This window comes from Rhinatrema bivittatum, chromosome 3, assembly GCF_901001135.1.
Source record: "Rhinatrema bivittatum chromosome 3, aRhiBiv1.1, whole genome shotgun sequence".
NCBI lineage: Eukaryota > Metazoa > Chordata > Amphibia > Gymnophiona > Rhinatrematidae > Rhinatrema > Rhinatrema bivittatum.
This window is the reverse complement of record NC_042617.1, coordinates 300,890,908-300,910,984: the sequence shown is the minus strand read 5'-3', so window position 1 is coordinate 300,910,984 and position 20,077 is coordinate 300,890,908. Positions and strand designations below refer to the sequence as shown.

The window sequence follows — 20,077 nt, the reverse complement described above, 5'->3', positions numbered from 1 at the left end:
CTCCATACTGGCCTGTTGAGTTTCCAGCCACGCTGAATACGGAGACCATATCTTCTGGAAGGCAGGAAGGCGATCTTGATGTACCGCTGTAAGCCGATTCAACTGGTAGTAGGAATGTAAGCGATGTAAAATGTTGGCTATAGATGGTGCAGCTTTCTGCTTCCAATGTAATGCTATCTCCGCCCGCGTGGCAATAAAAACTTGCAAAACCAGTTTTTGTACAGCCTGTGATGTGGCGGAAATTGGTGAGCCCAGGAGTGCATGCCAAGGTTCAAAGGTAAAACTATGGTTCAGTATCTGACACAACCACTCAAACACCGTCTTCCAACATTGGGCTATAATGGGACATAGCCACCAAAGGTGGTAATAAGTGCCCCTAGTACCACACCCTCTCCAGCAAGTGTCAGAGATATCTGGGGCAAATTTGTGTAGGGCTACAGGCGTATAATGCCACCTGTAGAGAAGTTTGTAGCAGTTTTCCTGTAGGCCCGTAGAGATTGAGCATTTATGGGCTGTAGTATAGATGTGTTCCCAGTCCTCGTCGGCTAAGGTATATTGGAAGTCCAGTTCCCATAATGAGCGGTGTCGAAGTGCACCCAATTTACGAGCATTCATGAGTCCATATATCTTAGAAATCACTCCCCTCAAGGAATTGGCAGATTTACAGAACGTGTCAAAAAGGGTACCCTTGGTTCTAATCCTACCATTACGAAACCCCTGTTTGATAAAGTGATATACCTTGGCATATAAAAGAAAATCCACTCGGTCTAAGTTATACATATCTCTTAATTGTGCACACGTCAACAGGGCGTCCTGTTGATAGACATGACCCAACTTATAGATCCCCGCCCTCATCCACTGCCGAGGGCATCCATTACAGTCCTGCAGGGGTATCACTACATTGGCAAACAAGTGGGTCATGGGAGAGAAACACTCGGGTCCCACCAAGACCGATTTCCATTTACGCCAAATCCGCATGGTTGTGCGCAGAGCAAATGGCAACTTCGTGGAGACGCCCCAGGAAGATTGGGGTTGCCATGGGAGAGCAGCCACCGGGAAAGGACCTAAAAGAGCTTGCTCCAACTTAACCCACTGCGGTACCCCAGCGCTGACGTGTAGAGCAACTAGCGCCCTCAACTGTGCAGCGCTATAATACCAAGCTAAGTTAGGCACCTGTAGGCCGCCTTGAGCTCTAGTCTGGTATAGGGTAGCTCTGGCTATCCTGGGGGGTCGACGCCGCCAGATGAAGTGCCCTAAAATCTGTTGCCATTGGCGAAGTAACTTATCAGGGAGATATATAGGAATCGTGGTGAAGAAATACAAAAAGCGTGGCAGCACGTTCATCTTAAGGATGGCCATTCTGCCTAACCAGGAGTGTGCGTGGGCTAGCCATTTATCCAGGTCCTTCTGTATTTTGACCAATAATGGGCGATAGTTCAAGTCAGATAAGGAATCATTATGCTTCCCCAATTGAACCCCCAAATATTTGAGAGACTTCTCGGCCCATTTAAAAGGAAACTTCCTTTGGAGGGCCAAGGCCAAATCAGCAGGCAGGGTCAAATTAAGGATTTCGGATTTTTCAAAATTAATTTTCATACCAGATCGGGAAGTAAACTCATCCAACTCGCTCATGACCCCCTGTAACGAATGCTCGGGATCAGAAAGGGTGAACATTACATCGTCTGCAAAGAGCGATATTTTAAAGTTGTCTGTACCTTTGGCTATGCCACTCACATTTGTATTGCTTCGTATCCGTCTGGCAAAAGGCTCCAAAAAAATGGCAAATAAAAGAGGGGAGAGTGGGCAACCCTGCCGGGTCCCTCTTTGGATCGAAAACCGTGGGCCGTAGCTCCCATTAACCTTTACCCTGGCCGCTGGATTGGCATACATTTTACAAATCCACTCAATAAAGCAATCACCAAAGCCCATAATCCGGAGTGTGCGAAAGAGAAAATCCCAATGAACAAGATCAAAGGTCTTTTCCGCATCCAATGCCAAAAGTATGGCTGGAAGGGCCTCCCGGTGGACAAGATCAATAATATCTACTATCCTACGAACATTGTCTGCCGCCAACCTTCCCGGCACAAATCCTACTTGATCATTATGGATAAGCCCGGGTAGGACCCCGTTCAACCTAGCTGCTAGGACCCTGGCAAGGATCTTCAGGTCAATATTGATTAAGGAGATCGGCCTATAGGAGCTACAGAGCTCTGGGTCCCTGCCCGGTTTTGCCAGCACAGTGATACCTGCAGTGTTTGCATCCTGAGTAAAGTCTGATCCTGCCAACATTGAATTAAAGGCAAGGGTCAGGGGTCCAGCCAAAGTCTGGGCGAATCTACGATAGTAAATACCCGTATAGCCGTCCAGACCCGGTGCCTTTCCCGCTTTCAACAGCTTGATAGCTGCTAACACTTCCAGCTGCGATATAGGCCTGTCCAGTACCTCCCTTTGTAGCGGGGTAAGATGTGGCAATTCAATTTTAGACAAGTACTCATCAATTGTGGTAGGCTCTATGGACTGATCCCTAGAGTAAAGCTTGGAATAGAAGTCAGTAAATGACTGTCGAATATCCGCAGAGGAAGTAACCACCTGACCCTGATAATCCTTTAACTTAGCTATGATTGTCTGGGCTTGGGCTGCTCGCAATTGTCTGGCCAGAAGTCTACCCGCCTTGTTGCCCCCCTCAAAATATTTCTGTTTAAGAAGGGTCAGGTAATGACTAATGGCTGTATCTTCCAGAGCCCTGAGCTGACCCCGCACTGCCAAAATTTTTTGGTAGACCCTCCCAGACTGTGTAGAGCAATGTTTTCGAGTTAACTCAGTGAGCTCCTGAGTGAGCTGTACTCGTTTTGCTTCCCTTTCCTTATTACAATAAGCCGCCCTAGCTATGCAAGAGCCACGGATCACGGCCTTGGAGCACTCCCACACTGTGAGAGGTGACGTCCCCTCCACTTGGTTAAGCCGAAAGTACTCCTGCAATTGTTGGGAAATGGATGCGGCAAAGGCGGGATCTTGAAGGAGACTGTCATTAAGTCTCCAGGTGCGAAGCCCACTCCCATGATCTCCCATAGTACAGACCATCCACACCGGGGCGTGGTCAGACCATGTAATATTATCAATATCCGCCTGCCTTACCCTGGCCTGCATAGTGGCCGAAACAAAGAGGTAGTCAATGCGTGAATACGTAGAGTGTGGAGTAGAATAAAACGTATAAGATCGGGAGTGTTCATGTTTAGTCCGCCATATGTCCACCAATCCCCAGTCCTCTAGCACCCCCAGCCATGCCTTGCGCTCCGCCTTGTGGGCCTGGGAACCTGAACTAGAATCCTTGGCCGGATCCATAATCAGGTTGAAGTCACCTCCCACAATCACCTCCCCCTCCGCGTGTTGCTGGAGGAGAGCATGCACACGGCGGATAAAAGATACCTGATTCTGTAGGGGAAAATACACATTGAGGACAGTGAAAACCTTGTTATCTATTCTGATCTTATTGAGTATAAAACGGCCATGAGGGTCCCTAACTACCAGGATTTGCTCATGGACAAGTGACGGAGAATACAAAATGCCCACTTCCGTGTATCTATGTGCTAGCGTGCTGGCAGCCCACAACGCAGTGGGAAACCGAGGGTATTTAAGCAAATGTTCATGTGACTGTCTAATATGCGTTTCCTGGATAAAGACAATATCAGCAGACTGACGTGTGAGTTCCCTTTGCAGCAGCTGCCTTTTCTGAGGCGAATTTAATCCCTTCACATTTATGGATACCAATTTAACCGCCATGCTGACATGAGACTATCGTCCCCAAGGCCCCCCGTGTCCCCCTAGCCACAGCGGACCTCCAGTCTCCGCCCCTGTATGCTTCAAGCCCCCGCCAAATGTAGCTATACTGCCCCTGAATTCTCTTCCAACTAGCATCGCTGCCTATGTAACCCGTCATGAGGTCTGCATGTCCTGCAGCATCCCACGTCGTACTATGGGATACTAAGTTAGGAGAACCTGCGGCCATCCAACCGGAGGAATGAACATAAGAATCCCCGCCCCTCCCTCCCCGAGCCCCGTATTATTAAGTAACTGTTGGAGTACATAACATTAACCCTCCATGATTAATAAATCATAATATGAGTGCAAACATGTAACAGTGCAACAAGCAATACTTGCAAAACCAAAACCCAGCACAAGAGTGCCCCACCTGCTCCAGCCCAATAGTGTGATTAGGCCCTATGGTAGCAGTATAAGCTGACAGACTCATCCGAAAGGAATGAGAACCACCAATTCAAGTCTCTTTCAGTCCGGTTCCGATGAGGGGGGTCGCGCTCCGCCAGACTGGCGTCTCAACCGCTTACCGCCCTTCCCTGCTCTCTGCCAGCGGGGCGCAGAGTCCCGATTCAACTGCCGATCCGCCATTTTGGTAGCCACGAGCGAAAGAGGTAATTGGGCCTTCTGAAAGGCGTCCACAGCGTCTTCCAGGGAGGCGATTCTGTAGGCAATCCCTTGATGTGAAAAAGTTAACCCAAAGGGGTAAGTCCAGCGATATCTGACATCGCGATCTCTCAGGGCCGCTGTTACTTCCTGCAAATCATAGCGCTTTTTAAGAGTGCTCGGTGCCAAATCTTGATACAAGGAAATTTGGCAGTTACCCCACTGTATAGATTTCTGCATGCTGAGTGAGCTGAGTGAGCTGTACTCGTTTTGCTTCCCTTTCCTTATTACAATAAGCCGCCCTAGCTATGCAAGAGCCACGGATCACGGCCTTGGAGCACTCCCACACTGTGAGAGGTGACGTCCCCTCCACTTGGTTAAGCCGAAAGTACTCCTGCAATTGTTGGGAAATGGATGCGGCAAAGGCGGGATCTTGAAGGAGACTGTCATTAAGTCTCCAGGTGCGAAGCCCACTCCCATGATCTCCCATAGTACAGACCATCCACACCGGGGCGTGGTCAGACCATGTAATATTATCAATATCCGCCTGCCTTACCCTGGCCTGCATAGTGGCCGAAACAAAGAGGTAGTCAATGCGTGAATACGTAGAGTGTGGAGTAGAATAAAACGTATAAGATCGGGAGTGTTCATGTTTAGTCCGCCATATGTCCACCAATCCCCAGTCCTCTAGCACCCCCAGCCATGCCTTGCGCTCCGCCTTGTGGGCCTGGGAACCTGAACTAGAATCCTTGGCCGGATCCATAATCAGGTTGAAGTCACCTCCCACAATCACCTCCCCCTCCGCGTGTTGCTGGAGGAGAGCATGCACACGGCGGATAAAAGATACCTGATTCTGTAGGGGAAAATACACATTGAGGACAGTGAAAACCTTGTTATCTATTCTGATCTTATTGAGTATAAAACGGCCATGAGGGTCCCTAACTACCAGGATTTGCTCATGGACAAGTGACGGAGAATACAAAATGCCCACTTCCGTGTATCTATGTGCTAGCGTGCTGGCAGCCCACAACGCAGTGGGAAACCGAGGGTATTTAAGCAAATGTTCATGTGACTGTCTAATATGCGTTTCCTGGATAAAGACAATATCAGCAGACTGACGTGTGAGTTCCCTTTGCAGCAGCTGCCTTTTCTGAGGCGAATTTAATCCCTTCACATTTATGGATACCAATTTAACCGCCATGCTGACATGAGACTATCGTCCCCAAGGCCCCCCGTGTCCCCCTAGCCACAGCGGACCTCCAGTCTCCGCCCCTGTATGCTTCAAGCCCCCGCCAAATGTAGCTATACTGCCCCTGAATTCTCTTCCAACTAGCATCGCTGCCTATGTAACCCGTCATGAGGTCTGCATGTCCTGCAGCATCCCACGTCGTACTATGGGATACTAAGTTAGGAGAACCTGCGGCCATCCAACCGGAGGAATGAACATAAGAATCCCCGCCCCTCCCTCCCCGAGCCCCGTATTATTAAGTAACTGTTGGAGTACATAACATTAACCCTCCATGATTAATAAATCATAATATGAGCCTTAAGGATCCGTTCCTTTAAAGGAAAGCTTGTAAAACAAAGGACAATATCACGCGGCTGTTGGTCACGGTGAGGACCCAGCGCCCGATGGGCTCTTTCAAAGCTGGTTGCAGAGGTCCTGTCCGCGTCCTCTGGCTGGCCCTCAGCTCCCCTGCTCAGAATAAAGTTGCAAATTTGAGCAGCAGTTTGCCGCGCATCGGCATATTCAGGGGTTTCTGGCACCCCCCTGATCCTCATGTTGTTACGTCTGCCGCGGTTATCTAAATCTTCGATCTTGTCGTGTAAAGCCTTCATCTCGGCAGATACGGTGTCCTGGCGAGTCACTAAGTTGTTTATGGCATCCCCATGGCTGTCTATGCGTGTTTCTGCCTCGTCGACGCGGTTACCCAGAGCAGCAAGGTCTTCTTTGAGATCAGCCACCGAGGCCATGATATCCTGTCGATATTGCTTCATATCAGCTCTCAGCTCCGTGAATCAGCGTCTGGCTTCCTCACAAGATAAAGCAGTGCTTGGGGTCTCACGATCCGAATCCGGGTCCTCCCCTCCCTCTGCCACCGGCTCTCCGGGCGCGCCCGGGTCCACAACGCCACTCTCGGCGCCATCTTGATTTACCCCCGGAGCTTGTTTACCATACGAATACTGCTTGAGATCCAGCGTTTTCCGTTTGCTGGTCATGGTGGAGGAGGCCGGTGCTATCACAAAAGTTTCAGGCAAGTTTCGCCGAAATTAGCAGGGTTTTGGAGTTCCTTTTAGAGGGTTATAGGGCCCGGAGGGAGCGGAGCTGAGCTAACGTGCGTCCTCTCACATTGGATGCGAACAGCGCCCCCCCCTCCAGGGGTTCTGAATCCTCATCTGAGTTGTCAGTGTCCCCGAAGGTGGGGCTTCTGGGTGATGGGATCACTTCCCTGGGCATAGAGGGTCCCGGCATGTTGAGGTCCTCTGGTGGAGCCTGTGGCCGTATTATAGGAGGCCCCGGTTGCATGTGGACGAAGGTATGCAGAGCTTTGAAGAATTCCACCCAGGAGATAGATGCTGGGTCTAGACTAAGGGGCGCCATGTCCCTGGGGAGCCCCGCTGTGCAATGCTAGGTCTGGCGTACTGCTCGAGAGGCTGGAGCCCGGTACTGGCTTGGGAGGGCCATGAGTTGGGTCCCCTAGGGCCTCTTCGCACTGTATACACAGGGCCGTGGCCTCCTCATGCTGTGCAGCTCTAACGTGGCATGCTGGGCAAAGGCCCTGAGCTTTGAGTTTATTTTCCGGTGGTGCTATGGCTTGTGCGTGTAAAATACAGTTGTGGGCTCCGGTGTGCGTCGAAGTTGTGCGCGTAGGTTTGGTGTGCGCAGGTCGAAGTTATGCGCCCGGCACAGTAAGCACATGGCTATGCGCGTCGCTTGTGCGCCCGGTACTTGGGTGCGCGACGTTGTGCGCACAAAGTATTTGTGCGCACGTATCGGAACGGCAGACAGGGCGGCGAACAGAACAAGATGGTGACGGCGACCATGCGGACAATATGGCGACCACCTCGGAGGGTCTCCATGTGGGAGAACCCTCTGATCTGACCGGGGTCTAGCCCTGCTAGGGCAGATCAACCCGGTGGCACTGGTCCCGGCTGGTGACCTGTGCGGCTCCTCGAGCTTCGGAAACCGGAGACTTTTAAATACATTTCTACCTTACCTTGTCTCGGCGCTTCCCAGTATCGTTCCAGGCGGTCTCCGGCTGTGTGTGGGGGGGGGGGGGGGGGGGGAGGGAAAATACCTTCACCGCCACGCTCGAGATTGCACCCGCTACCTCTTGGCCTCACCTGATGTCGGGGGCTAGGTCCCTGCCGAGGGTCGGCCGCCAGACCGATGCTTACCTCCGAGGGATCGCGGAAATCACCTCTGGAAATCTCAACTGGGGGAGGGACCCAATGGGTGTCACCGCAGGAGAGCGGGGCTTATCTGTAGAGGTAAGATTTCTTATTTTGGTTTTCTTTGGTAAAATTACTCTAACGTTGTGCGAGCGTGCATAGAGTCCCTAACTGCTATGGAGACGGAAAATACTGAAGAGCTGCACTTCTTGCAGGGGTATATGTACTAGGGCTGACGTTAGATTGAAATCTGATCCATCTCCAACTGCTATCAGGAGTACACTATACCCATTGGTCCTGAGTCCATCTGCTACACACTAGGAAAAGCTATACTGTTGTGATGTATTTATGAGGGTATATAAAAAAGGAAACAAAAGGAAAATTAGTTCTTACCTGTTAATTTTCGTTCCTGTAGTACCACGGATCAGTCCAGATCATGGGTTGAGCCTCCTGTCCAGCAGATGGAGACAGACCAAAACTGTAAGGGTATCCTATAACAGGACAGAGCCTACCATGCAACCCTTCAGTATGACTATTGTCAAAGCAGAAAGTATAAAGAGAACCCTCAGGAATCAAGCAAGTAACAAGAGAACTCAAGTAAGAACCAGAGAATTCAGCAAAAAACGTTAACAATTGTAACTATAGGAACTCTGTGGAGGTAAAAACGCTCTTGAATCATTGACATCACTGAGATGCTTCCGGTGCCTCAATTATAATCGTAAGGTATTGGAGAACGCCAAACATATCCTGCAAGGGAAGGAGAGAAAACTTCGAGCGGAAGACAGAGTACAGGGAAGGGTGTCTGGACTGATCCGTGGTACTACTGGAACGAACTAATTTTCCTTTCCCTGTACGTACCCGGATCAGTCCAGACCATGGGATGTACCAAAGCTTCCCTAGACAGGGTGGGACCGAACAAGTCCCACTCGAAGCACCTGCCTTCTGAAAGAACCAAAGACTGGCACCTGGACACGCAGGCGGTAATGCAGAGCGAAGGTATGCAGAGATTTCCAAGTCGCTGCCCTGCATATTTCCTGGGGGGGAAACAGATTGACTCTCTGCCCAGGAGGTGGCCTGAAACTGCAACGAATGAGCCTTCAGACCCTCCGGAATCATTCGGACTTGGCAAATATAGGCCGACGAAATTGCCTCCTTTAACCATCGAGCGATTGTGGTCTTAGAAGCTTGATTGCCCCTATTTGGACCACTCCAGAGGACAAAGAGGTGGTCGGAGACCCGAAATTCATTTGTGACCCGAAGGTAACGCAGAAAGATGCGTTTAACATCCAGACAGCGAAGGTCGTGTCCGGCGGGACCCGCAACATCCTCAGCAGAAAATGCCAGGAGTTCCACCAACTGGTTGACATGGAAGGAGGAGACAACCTTTCGCAAGAAGGAAGGTACAGTCTTAAGGGAAACACCAGAATCAGAAAAACGCAAAAAGGGCTCCCGGCAAGACAACGCCTGGATCTCAGACACTCGCCTGGCGGAGCATATAGAGACCAAGAAAACAGTCTTGAGCATCAAGTCCTTGAGGGTAGCCCGACGGAGAGGTTCAAAGGGAGCCCCACAAAGAGCCCAAAGAACCAAGTTAAGACTCCACGAAGGACAAGTGACTCGGACGGGCGGCTTCAAATGCTTGACACCTTTAAGAAAATGGACCACATTCGGGTGAGACGCTAGCGGGTGACCTTCCACAGTGCCGAGGAGGGAGCCGAGGGCGGACACTTGGATGCGTAAGAAGCTGAGAGAAAGACCCTTGGAAAGGCCCTTCTGGAGGAAGGAAAGAACCAAGGAGATCGAGGCAGAGCAGACCTATATCCCCGATTCCGCGCAAACTGTTTCGAAGACCTTCCAAACCCGGACATAGGCGAGCGAAGTAGAAGTCTTACTGGTGCGCAGTAGGGTAGATATAACCTCCTCCTTATATCCCTTTTTTCTCAATCTCTTCCGTTCAAAAGCCAAGCAGCTAGACAGAAGCGATCCGCCTGATCGAAAAATACTGGACCTTGCCTGAGAAGATGCGGAAGATGACAGACGAAGAGGGTCGTCCGTTGCCAGATTCATGAGATCCGCGAACCACGGTCTGCGCGGCCATTCGGGAGCTACGAGAACGACCGGACCCCTCTGTAGTTCTATTCTTCTGAGAACCTTTCCCACCAAGGACCAGGGGGGAAACACGTAGAGGAGAATGTCGCTGGGCCAAGGGAGGACTAGGGCATCCACCCCTTCTGAGCAGTGTTCCCTCCAGCGGCTGAAGAACCGGGGAGCTTGGACATTGCCCAAGGTCACCATCAAATCCATGTGAGGGGCTCCCCACCTGAGAACAATCAGCTTCATCGCCTCGGCGGACAACTCCCACTCGCCGGGATCGAGATGCTGTAGACTTAAAAAAACCAAAAAACACATCGGCCTGCACATTGTCCTTGCCCGCTATGTGAGAAGCTGCCAGTCGCTCCAGGTGACGTTCTGCCCAGGCAAAGAGCTTGCTGGCCTCCAATGAGCCAGGTGACTCCTGGTGCCCCCTTGACGATTGATGAAAGCCATCGTGGTGGAATTGTCCAAGAGCACACGCACCACCCTGTGGCGAATCAGCGGGAGAAGAGCTCTGAGAGCCAGACGGACCGCTCGGGTCTCCAGATGATTGATGTGCCAGCGGGATTGTACCGGGGACCACCGTCCCTGAAAAGATTGCGACTGGCAAACCGTTCCCCAGCGGAGAGGCTGGCATTCGTTGTTACCACTATCCATTGCGGCGTCTGTAAGGATATGCCCTTCAGGAGGTGCCGGAGCGAGAACCACCATTGCATGTCGCCGATGGTAGAGTCAGAGAGCAGGAGATCCATCTGAAACTGTTCCGAGACCGGCTTCCAACAGGATAGCAAAGCTTTCTGTAATGGACGCATATGCGCAAAAGCCCATGGGACCATGTCGATAGTGGAGGCCATGGTCCCCAGCACCTGGAGGTAATCCTAGGCCGTAGGGAGAGGCATGAGGATGAAATTGCAGACCTGGTCCATCAGCTTGAACGCCCTGAAGGAATACTTTGCCTACTTGGGTATCGAAGCGAACCCCCGGGAATTCCAACACCTGTGAGGGCCACAGATGGCTCTTGGGAAAGTTGATAATCCAGCCCAGCGAAGCGAGTAGAGCTAGAACTCTGTCGACTGCCAGCTTGCAAAGAGATTCCGACTTGGCCTGCACTAGCCAATCATCCAGATAAGAACATAAGAACATAAGGATGTACCAAAACTCCTTCCCGAAGCGCGGCCGCCACCACCACCATGACTTTGGAAAACGTGCGCGGTGCTGTGGCGAGACCGAAGGGCAGGGCTCGAAACTGAAACTGTTGGCCCAAGATGTCGAAGCGGAGAAACCTCTGATGTTCGGCCCGGATTGGGATGTGTAGGTAGGCCTCAGTCAAGTCTAGGGAGGTCAGATACTCTCCAGGGTGAACAGCCACTATTACCGACCTCAGGGTCTCCATTCAAAAATGAGGCACCTTGAGAGCTTGGTTGACTCGCTTGAGGTCCAGAATGGGGCCGGAAGGAACCGTCCTTTTTCGGTACTACGAAGTAGATGGAATATTGGCCGGTGCCTTGTTCCTCCTTGGGGATTGGGACTATGGCCCCCAGTCCGAGCAGTCTGGAGAGAGTCTAAGATACGGCAGCTCACTTCTGATGTTCGCAAGGTGAGACTATGTGTAGATCCGGTAGGTCTCGAGCAAAGTCTAAAGCATAGCTGTTCTCGATTATGTAGAGTACCCACTGATCCAACATGACTTTGGCCCATTCCTCGAGGAAGAGAGATAGCCGACCACCTAAGTTTGGAATGGAGGAATAGGTCCGCCGAATCTCACTGGGAGGCGGGCTTGATAGTGGCGCGCTGCGGGAGGACATCTCGGAAGGTGCGACTGCCTCGAAAGGACCTAGACCAGGACTGAGATCTGGAGGAGTTACCCCTAGAGAAAGACCCTCTCGCCCGAGCATTATAACGCCGCTGACCCCGGAAACGGGTACGAGCTGGGAAGAAGGCTCTAGACTGTTTCGGCCGGTCCTCAGGCAGCTTGTGTACCTTGTTTTCACCCAAGGATTTAAAAAGCTGCTCCAGGTCCTCGCCAAAAAGCAACTTGCCCTTAAAAGGAAGCGTGCCCAACTGTGCCTTGGAGGAGGAGTCGGCCAACCAATTCCGGAGCCAGAGAAGCTGTCTGGCTGAGACCGCGGACGCCATCGCCTTCGCCTGGACGCGGAACAAGTCGTAAAGGGCATCCGCCCCATACGCTATAGCACCTTCTAATCGTTCAGCCTGCTCTGCCTCTGCAGATGGGAGGTCCTGGGTGCTGAGTAATTGCTGAATCCACCTAAGACTTGCCCGCTGCATGAGACTGCTGCAGATCGACGCCTGAACACCCAAGGCCAAGGATTCGAAGATACACTCGAGATAGAACTCCAGCTTGCGGTCTTGAACATCTTTCAGGGCCGTAGCACCCACCACAGGGATGGTGGTGTGCTTTGTGACAGCCATCACCGAAGAATCCACCTTAGGGATTTTCAGCATGTCCAGACACTCCTCCGGGTAAGGGGTAAAGCTTATCCATAGCCCTCCCCACTCGGAGCCCCAACTCGGGAGCTTCCCACTCTCTTAGGAGCATCAGCTTGTGCACGGGATGAAAGGGAAAAGTGCGTGGGAGGGCCCTAAGTCCAGCTCCTGAATAACAAAAGGAATAAGAGGATCGAGCTCCTCCCTTTGAAATAAGCGGAGGTCTTGGGGGTCATTCCCCTCTGGGGGGGGGGGGGGGTTTCCGTCAACTGCTCATCAGGGTCCGGATCCAGAATCGTCAGAAAGTCGGGGGATCTGGTGGAGGGGGGCCCCCGGGACCACCCACACCCTGATAGCCCCCTGCGTATCTGGGGCCACGGGAGCAGGTTGGGGGGGCCAACCGAGGGAACTTGGGGGGAGGGGGACCTGGGGGAGAGAAACTGCCTCTTCTAAGCTAGCTAGGTAAGATTTGTGCACAAGTAGCACAAATTCAGAAGAAAAAAAAAAGGTTGAGAATTCCCGAGGGGGGAAGGGTGTCATTACCTTCCTCCGGATAGTGCTCGTGGCTCAGATTGGGGGGGGGGGGGGGGGGGGGGGGGAGAAAGAATAAAATCGGGCTCCTGAGATTCGTGCAGCTCTGAAACAGTGGCTGCAGGAAAACCCAAGATGGCCGCTGTTCCTGCGGTTTGCCGACCTGGGAACGGCCCGGCCATGCGCTTGGATGACCTGCCCCGGGACAAAGATTTAGGAGCTGCCGAGGAGGGGCCCTCACCCCCCGGCAGACAACCGGAGCACAAATTCTCTCGGGAGAGCCTGATCGCAGGCTCTTCAAGGCCAGGCAGACAACAGAATGCGGTTTGAGGCAGAGACAGGGCAGAGAAAAACAGCTGAGCTGTAGTGCCTGAGGGAGCGGAGGCAGGAGAGCGAACCCTGCACCCTCCCATCATTCAATCCCAGCTGCCTGCACAAACAAGCCCGAAGCAAAAGGCTGCAAAACTTTTTTTTTTTTTGTAACAATTCAATCGGGCAATGCAGGGGAATGAAAGCCTCCCTGCTGGCAGCATTGGGGGGAAAAGGCATCCCGGGAGAGAGAGAGGGGGCTGTCTAGGGGGAGTGATTGGACCACCAATATCACCCCACAGCCGAGGGCCACCGGGAATAGGGAGCCTAGGCTATTTTACAAACAAGGGGCCAAGCCCCCCTATGCCCCCCAAGAGCGAGGAGACAGGAACTAAGAGAAAAAAAAAAAAAGAAAAAAAAAGAGTCCAACTTCTTTCTTTCTTTTTTTTTTTAATCTAGTGAAGAACTATACTTGCTTGATCCTGGTAAAAGGAAAGAGAAAACCCCCACGAGTAAGGGCTAAGGAATGACACAGGGAACCAAAGGGTGAGCTGTCACATCTGCTGGAGACAGACAAATACTGAAGGGCTGCAGGGTAGGCTCTGTCCTGACATAGGATACCCTTACAGTTTTGGTCTGTCTCCATCTGCTGGACAGGAGGCTCAACCAATGGTCTGGACTTATCCGGGTACGTACAGGGAATGCAGACTAAAATGACACATGGAAGAAGAAACAGAACTAGGCTCAATGTCTATGCAGAATGGTGAGCAAACTTCCAAACCCTCCTCTCCCCACAGGCCCTTAACATTAAACTGTAGAACAGAAGCCTTTAAAACCCAAAGTGACAGTAGGGTACCTCGATCATAGTCCCTGCGGTCTCTGTCATCGTAACGATCCCGTGGACCTCCTCGGTCATACCGATCCCTATCATATCGATCTCCGTCCCTGCGAGGGCCATCCCTATACCGGTCTGAGTCATAGCGGTCACCTCGATACCCTGTAAAGGAGGATAGGAGTCAGCTTATAGTGTAGATCCTTAAAACACCACTTCTATAATTGTGCAGCTCATCACCCTGCAGATTCAATTTGTAAACACAAAAGTGAAATAGGGAAAGTAAGCCAGCACTAACTGCTTGACAAAGCACCCATGTCAGTAGAAACCAATTCAGTTTCATAAAAACTTTTCAGCAGATAAACAGGTTTGCATTAAAGTAGTATTTCCCGGAGTCTCCCTCCTTCCATCTTAGCATAACCTTTATGTCTGAGCTATTTCTAAAACAAATTCCCACTCCAGTCTCACTGGCCACGTGCCTCACATGTTTAGATTTCTGATGCACCAAGATGCAGTATACTTTCCAAACAAAATTCAGATAGGACTTGCACCTTAACTATTTTTTTTCAACAAAAGTTAAGGAAATCCCTATCAGGAACTCACTATCTCCATAACTGTCGTCCCCTCTCCGGGGAGGGTAATCATCAAAGTTGTCTGTAGAGGGGCGGGCTCTCCAGTCTGAGCAGTCCGTCTTGTCAGAGTCCCGGTTGCGGTCTCGATCCCTGCCGAAGGAGCGGTCATCCCTGTCTGCAGGTGAGAAGGAAATGAACATACCATGTCAAGGCAAAGACACAAGGTCCAGAATAAATTGTTTTCATCATTAGAATGCTTTTGGGTGATATTCTCCTAGAGTTTGTTTCATGACTATTATTGCATCAGATTTTTCACAATATTTTGTTGTACTGCAATATTTATTAATCCACCTAAAACCAACTTATTCTTAATACCTACAGAGTTGTAACTAGAGAAATCTTCCAAAACAAGTAATCACTAAAATGCTGTTACCACTACCCTTCTCAAAGAGAAAAGGATTTTTACTCTACAATACAATCCTTAGCAATTTTACCTCCTACAATGACGCATGGCTTGCAAAAGTACACTTGATTTGCAAAATACCAACTTGTGAACCAATCTCACCATTTCCAATTTTCCTGTGAAATCTCCCTGCACCACATGAACCAGGTTATCAGGAGACATGACTGCCTAAGATCATACACTATATCCCATCACCCCATAACCCAATCTGGCAGAAGTGTCTGTGATGTAGCTGGTGGCTTTCCGCCAAACATGGTTGCTCTCAAAACAGCTGGCAAGTGCAAAGCAGCAGCTTAAATAATTTTTAAAATGGACTTCAGGGTAAAATGTTTACTTGCTCAAGTATATACTACAGGCATTTTATTTTAGGAGGTTAAAAAAATTGGGGAGAAAAGTTCCTAGCACATGCCAAATAAAAAAAAAACAAACAAAAAAAACAGTTTCAAAATGTTTGGGGATTTTCTCTTGTTCACAGGATTTATAACACTAATGTTAGGACAGTGTTTTTCAAGCAATGTGCCTTCAGACCTGATCAGGTATACCATGCAAAAGTCACCACTGCCTGTTTGGAAAATTTACATTTATCATCTCCCTTGGTTATCAGACTAGATTGTAAAGGAGGAGAATCTACTTTTGCCTATCATGTTCCTCTTTTGCAGAATAGCCTGCCTTTTGATATTTGCTCATAACTTAACCATTCAAAGTTTCATAAAGCAGTGAAAACTTTTTACTCAGGCTTATGACTGCAGATTTAATTCTATGTACCGTATTTTCAGGTTTATAAGTCACACCCCCAAATTTGCCATTTTGGTGGAAAAGTTGGTAAATAACACGCACCTTTTGATAAGACGCACCTGTTTGTACAGTGAGGTTAACGGCACAGGCTTAGAGAGATTGTGACAGTATGTAAGTCACACCAGTGTATAAGTCACAGTCACCAAAATTGCTGAAATAAAACATGACTCATACACTGGAAAATACAGTAGGTTGCGGATTGTTTTAGTTTGTCTTCATTGATTTGGTTGTTTTGTTTACATGTGTCTTGTTTTATGTTAAATGTTTTGAATTTATCTGCTGATTTTTTAATAAACATTTAGACATTATCTGTACTTTATTTTAATGTAAATTGTTTACATATCTTATAGACACTTTATGCTCAGTAGGTTGTTAAATCTACTTTAATGTAAACTGTTTGAATAATTTTTTTTTACAGGCAATTTATCAAGTCCAATAAATAATAGACCAGCACCTCACAACAAGAGTCACCAGCAGTGGCTGTTAAACAAGTAGGAGCTCCTTTCTGAGAACATGTGTAATCATGCATGCCTCTTCTTCCTAGCTACAGCATGAGCCTTGTAGTGTGGTAATCAATGGGCAGCATGCAGGGCAGGGATAGCTGGGCCACACTTTGTTCACTGCACCTCTTCATCTTCCTCCTGAGCTTCCTCTGATTCTTTCCAGCCTCTGTCTTATCTCCAGCCTGAGTGAAACAGGAAGAGTGTGCACTGAACACCGGATAGAACGCATTCTGGGGCTGATATAAGGGGTGTGAACGTTAAGTGCAGGTTTTTACTCCTGTTTTAGCACGCATTTTTCTGGCAAAAGTTAACTATGGTATGTAACAGGGGTTTTAACACCTAAAAAATGCATGCTAAAATAGGAGTAAAAAAAACAAAACTGCACTAAGATTAGTGCAGGTGCGTGCAAATCCCATATAAAAGAAGGCAATAGCTATTCCTCAGCAATGCAGGGAGGTGCGTTAAAAGGCAGACAACTTAAAAGTACATTTTCTTAACACTAGAAATTTAACTCCTGGGTCAGAGCAGGAGTAAAAAAACAAACAAAAAAAAAAAAACCACAACAAAAAACTTTACTCACCTTTCTGGTTGCCATAATATACTATTATTGTGCCCAGTGTGGTAGGGTGTAGCTTCTTCTATCACACTGGGTACGGCAAGAGAATAATTTTGGCCGCCAGAAATGCAAGTTTATTCTACCTCTGACCCAGGAGTTTAATTTCTGGTGCTTTCTGGGAGGACATCTACGGTTGAACAGTATACTGGCACAGTGCATCCAACTTTGGAGTACTGTTTAACTGTAAATGCCCACCTAGTTCAGCTAGCTCTAAGTGCTCACTCCAAACAGCAAATTCTTGCATCCAAGGCCCTTTTGGCAGAGAATGGCAAGTGATAAAGCATAAGCTCTTATGGGGTGGCAACTACAGCTAGCCTAAAGCATAAACTCTCGTGGGAGGGAGGGGCAGGGGGCACCTACAGCTGAACAGGATACCAAAGTTTGATGTACCCTGCAAAAGTGGATGCTGTTCAGCTGCCCACCCCCAGAAAGCTTAAGACTTTGATTTTACTTGCCATGCCTTGTCAAAATGGCATCACACGTGAGATTGGTGCTTTGCATCCGAACCTGTGGGCATATTCTCTTATTAAAGATCATTTTGACAAGGAATGGCAAGTAAAACAGAAGCAGATCTCTGGGGAATGCACCTATAGCTAGATTAACAAAGGATAGTCTGTCTGGGTGGACACCAACAGCTGAACAGTACTTTACCACTACATGTGCATTAGCTATCCAGGAAAACCTGTGACTGGTACTTGCCTCAGAGAGCACCAATTACATTAGAAATTTATCTCCAGGGTATGAGGTGGAGTAAATTCACATTTCTGGTGGCAAATGTCTATTGTGTCCAGTGCGGTACTCCACCTCAGACCCAGGAGGATCTACACTTCCAATGTAAGCTCTCTGGGGCAGGTACCTACAGCTGAACAGTACTTCAAAGTCAGGATACACAGCACCAAGCACATGCCATTCAGCTGAAGCTTCCTTACCAAGAGAGATGTTTTGTTTAGCAGTAGGTGCAAGTCCCAGAGAGCTTATGCCTTCATTGGTCCAAGGTGGAGTAAACTCATTTTTGGTGGCTAAAGTTGTTCTATTGCGGCACCCAGTCTGGTAGAAAGACAATACCACATGGGCAAAGCAACAGAATATCATGGTCTCCAGAAATGTCCATTAACTTTTACTCCACCTCAGGCCAAGGAGTTAATCTGAAAAGCCACTTAAGTGCACTAAAACCAGGAGTACGGAGGAAAGCACTTCAAAGAGCGTGACCAAAACAGATTTGCATGCAAGACTGTGCCCAAGTTGGAATGACTAGTGCCAATCTTGCATTCAAGGTCATTTTAACAAGTGAAATCAAAGGGTAAGTGCAACTACAGCCATTTGAGATGCATAGCACAAAACTGCATACTGTTCAATTGTAGATGCCTTATCTAGAGAACTTACCCTTTGATTTCACTTGGCATGCCTGCCCAAGTTGGGATTCCCAGTGCCAGTCTTGCATGCAAGGTCAGTTTGGTGCTACTCCTTCCAACTTCAAGCACTTACCTCCTTACTTCTGTTTTAAAGCACTTTTTAAAGCACTTTTCTGCATTAGTGCGGATTTTTCAGTTTACCTCCAATTTTAACAAGTTCATTTCCTGTTTGATTTGTATCCCATTAGCTTACTGCATCATACAGGGTCCCCTCTTTAAGTAAAACCCACACTAAAATTTAACTCCAATTTTAGTGTCTCTCTTGTTATATTGGCTCCTCTGTGTGCTGGGAGCAGCAACATTGGAGGAGCTCTGGCACCCACATGCCCGTATCACAAACTTCTCCTTTCTGCAGTTGTGTATTAACCCACTGTGACAAGTTCATGTGTGACTTTGCACCCCTTTCTCCATTTTCTTTTAAAATTTGGAAGAGAGGCTGATGAGGCTTTTAGTACTTCCCTCTCTCCTTTTGATGATTTGAGTCCTCTTCATGCTGCCATATCTATGGAGACTGGTGAACCAAACATTTTTGTTAATTGTAGGTGTGCCTCAGGCATGAAAAAAGGTTGGGAAACATTCCTTTAGGGCACAATATGGTGCATTTTAACAAGTCACTAACATGCAACTTTGGGGCCAGCCTGGTGGCTCAGTGAGCACTGCAATGTGAAGGACCTGGGTTTGATTCCCAGCTCAGGTCTACTACTTCCTGGCTTGGGATAACCCTTCTTTCTCAGCTGTCTCCTCTCAAAAGCCAGGCCACGAGACAATAGCAATCCGCCTGATCTGAAAAAATTGGACCTTGGTGGAGAAGATTCGATAGAGGACCAAACCGTAGAGGCCTGTCAATAGCCTTGATTACCAGATCTGCAACCATGGACGATGAGGCCACTCTGGAGCCACCAGAATCACGTTGCCTGAATGTTTCTCTATGCATCTTATCACCTTGCCGACTAGCAGCCAAGGATGAAATACGTACACAGCAGTACTCCCCAGGGCCAAGGAAGCACCAGGGCTTTGACACTCCACCCCGTGCTCTCTTCTACTGAAGAAACGGGAGGCCTTGGCATTCTGTCTTGTTGCCATCAGGTCTAGGTGGGGAGCCTCCCATCTGTCGCGAATTAGACTCATAACCCTTTCCAACAACTCCCATTCCTCAGGATCCAATGCCTTCAGACAGAGAAAGTCCGCCTGAACGTTATCCACCCCGGCAATGTGAGATGCTGCTATTCGCTCCAAGTGTTGCTCCATCCAAAGCATCAACTCCTGAGATTCCTGAGCCACTGCCAGACTCTTGGTACCACCTTGTTGGCTGATATAAGCCACTGTCGTCGTGTTGGCCAACAAAACTCTCAGATGCTCACATACCAAAGGCAGAAAAACACGTAAAGCGAACTTGACCGCTCTGGTCTCCAACAAGCTTCTTTCTTCGACCATTGGCCCTGCGGCAACTAATCCTGACGTACTGCTCCCCAGTACGTTCTTGCCAGATGGTTATGTGGAGACAAGCCTCTCTTAGATCTAACGATGCCAGGAACTCTCCTTTTTGTACTGCCGCGATCACTGGCTGCAGAGTCTCCATGCGAAACCGCGGCACTTTCAGGGCCACATTCACCCTTTTCAGGTTCAGAATTGGGTGAAAGGAACCCTTTTTTTTTTTTTTTTTTTTTAAAGCAGAACCAGCACTAGGGCTCCC

At 49.1% G+C, this 20,077-nt stretch overlaps 1 protein-coding gene across 2 annotated transcripts in view; it reads right to left on the bottom strand.

The window, feature by feature from the left end:
* Window positions 1-20,077, bottom strand: part of EIF4B (eukaryotic translation initiation factor 4B) — a 214,357-nt gene that overhangs the window by 84,465 nt on the left and 109,815 nt on the right. For both annotated transcript variants that reach the window (XM_029595046.1, XM_029595048.1), the window contains exons 6-7: window positions 14,627-14,770; window positions 14,048-14,188 (exon numbers count right to left, since the gene is read on the bottom strand). In XM_029595046.1, the coding sequence (XP_029450906.1) occupies window positions 14,048-14,188; window positions 14,627-14,770 (285 nt within the window). The remainder of the gene's footprint in view (window positions 1-14,047; window positions 14,189-14,626; window positions 14,771-20,077) is intronic.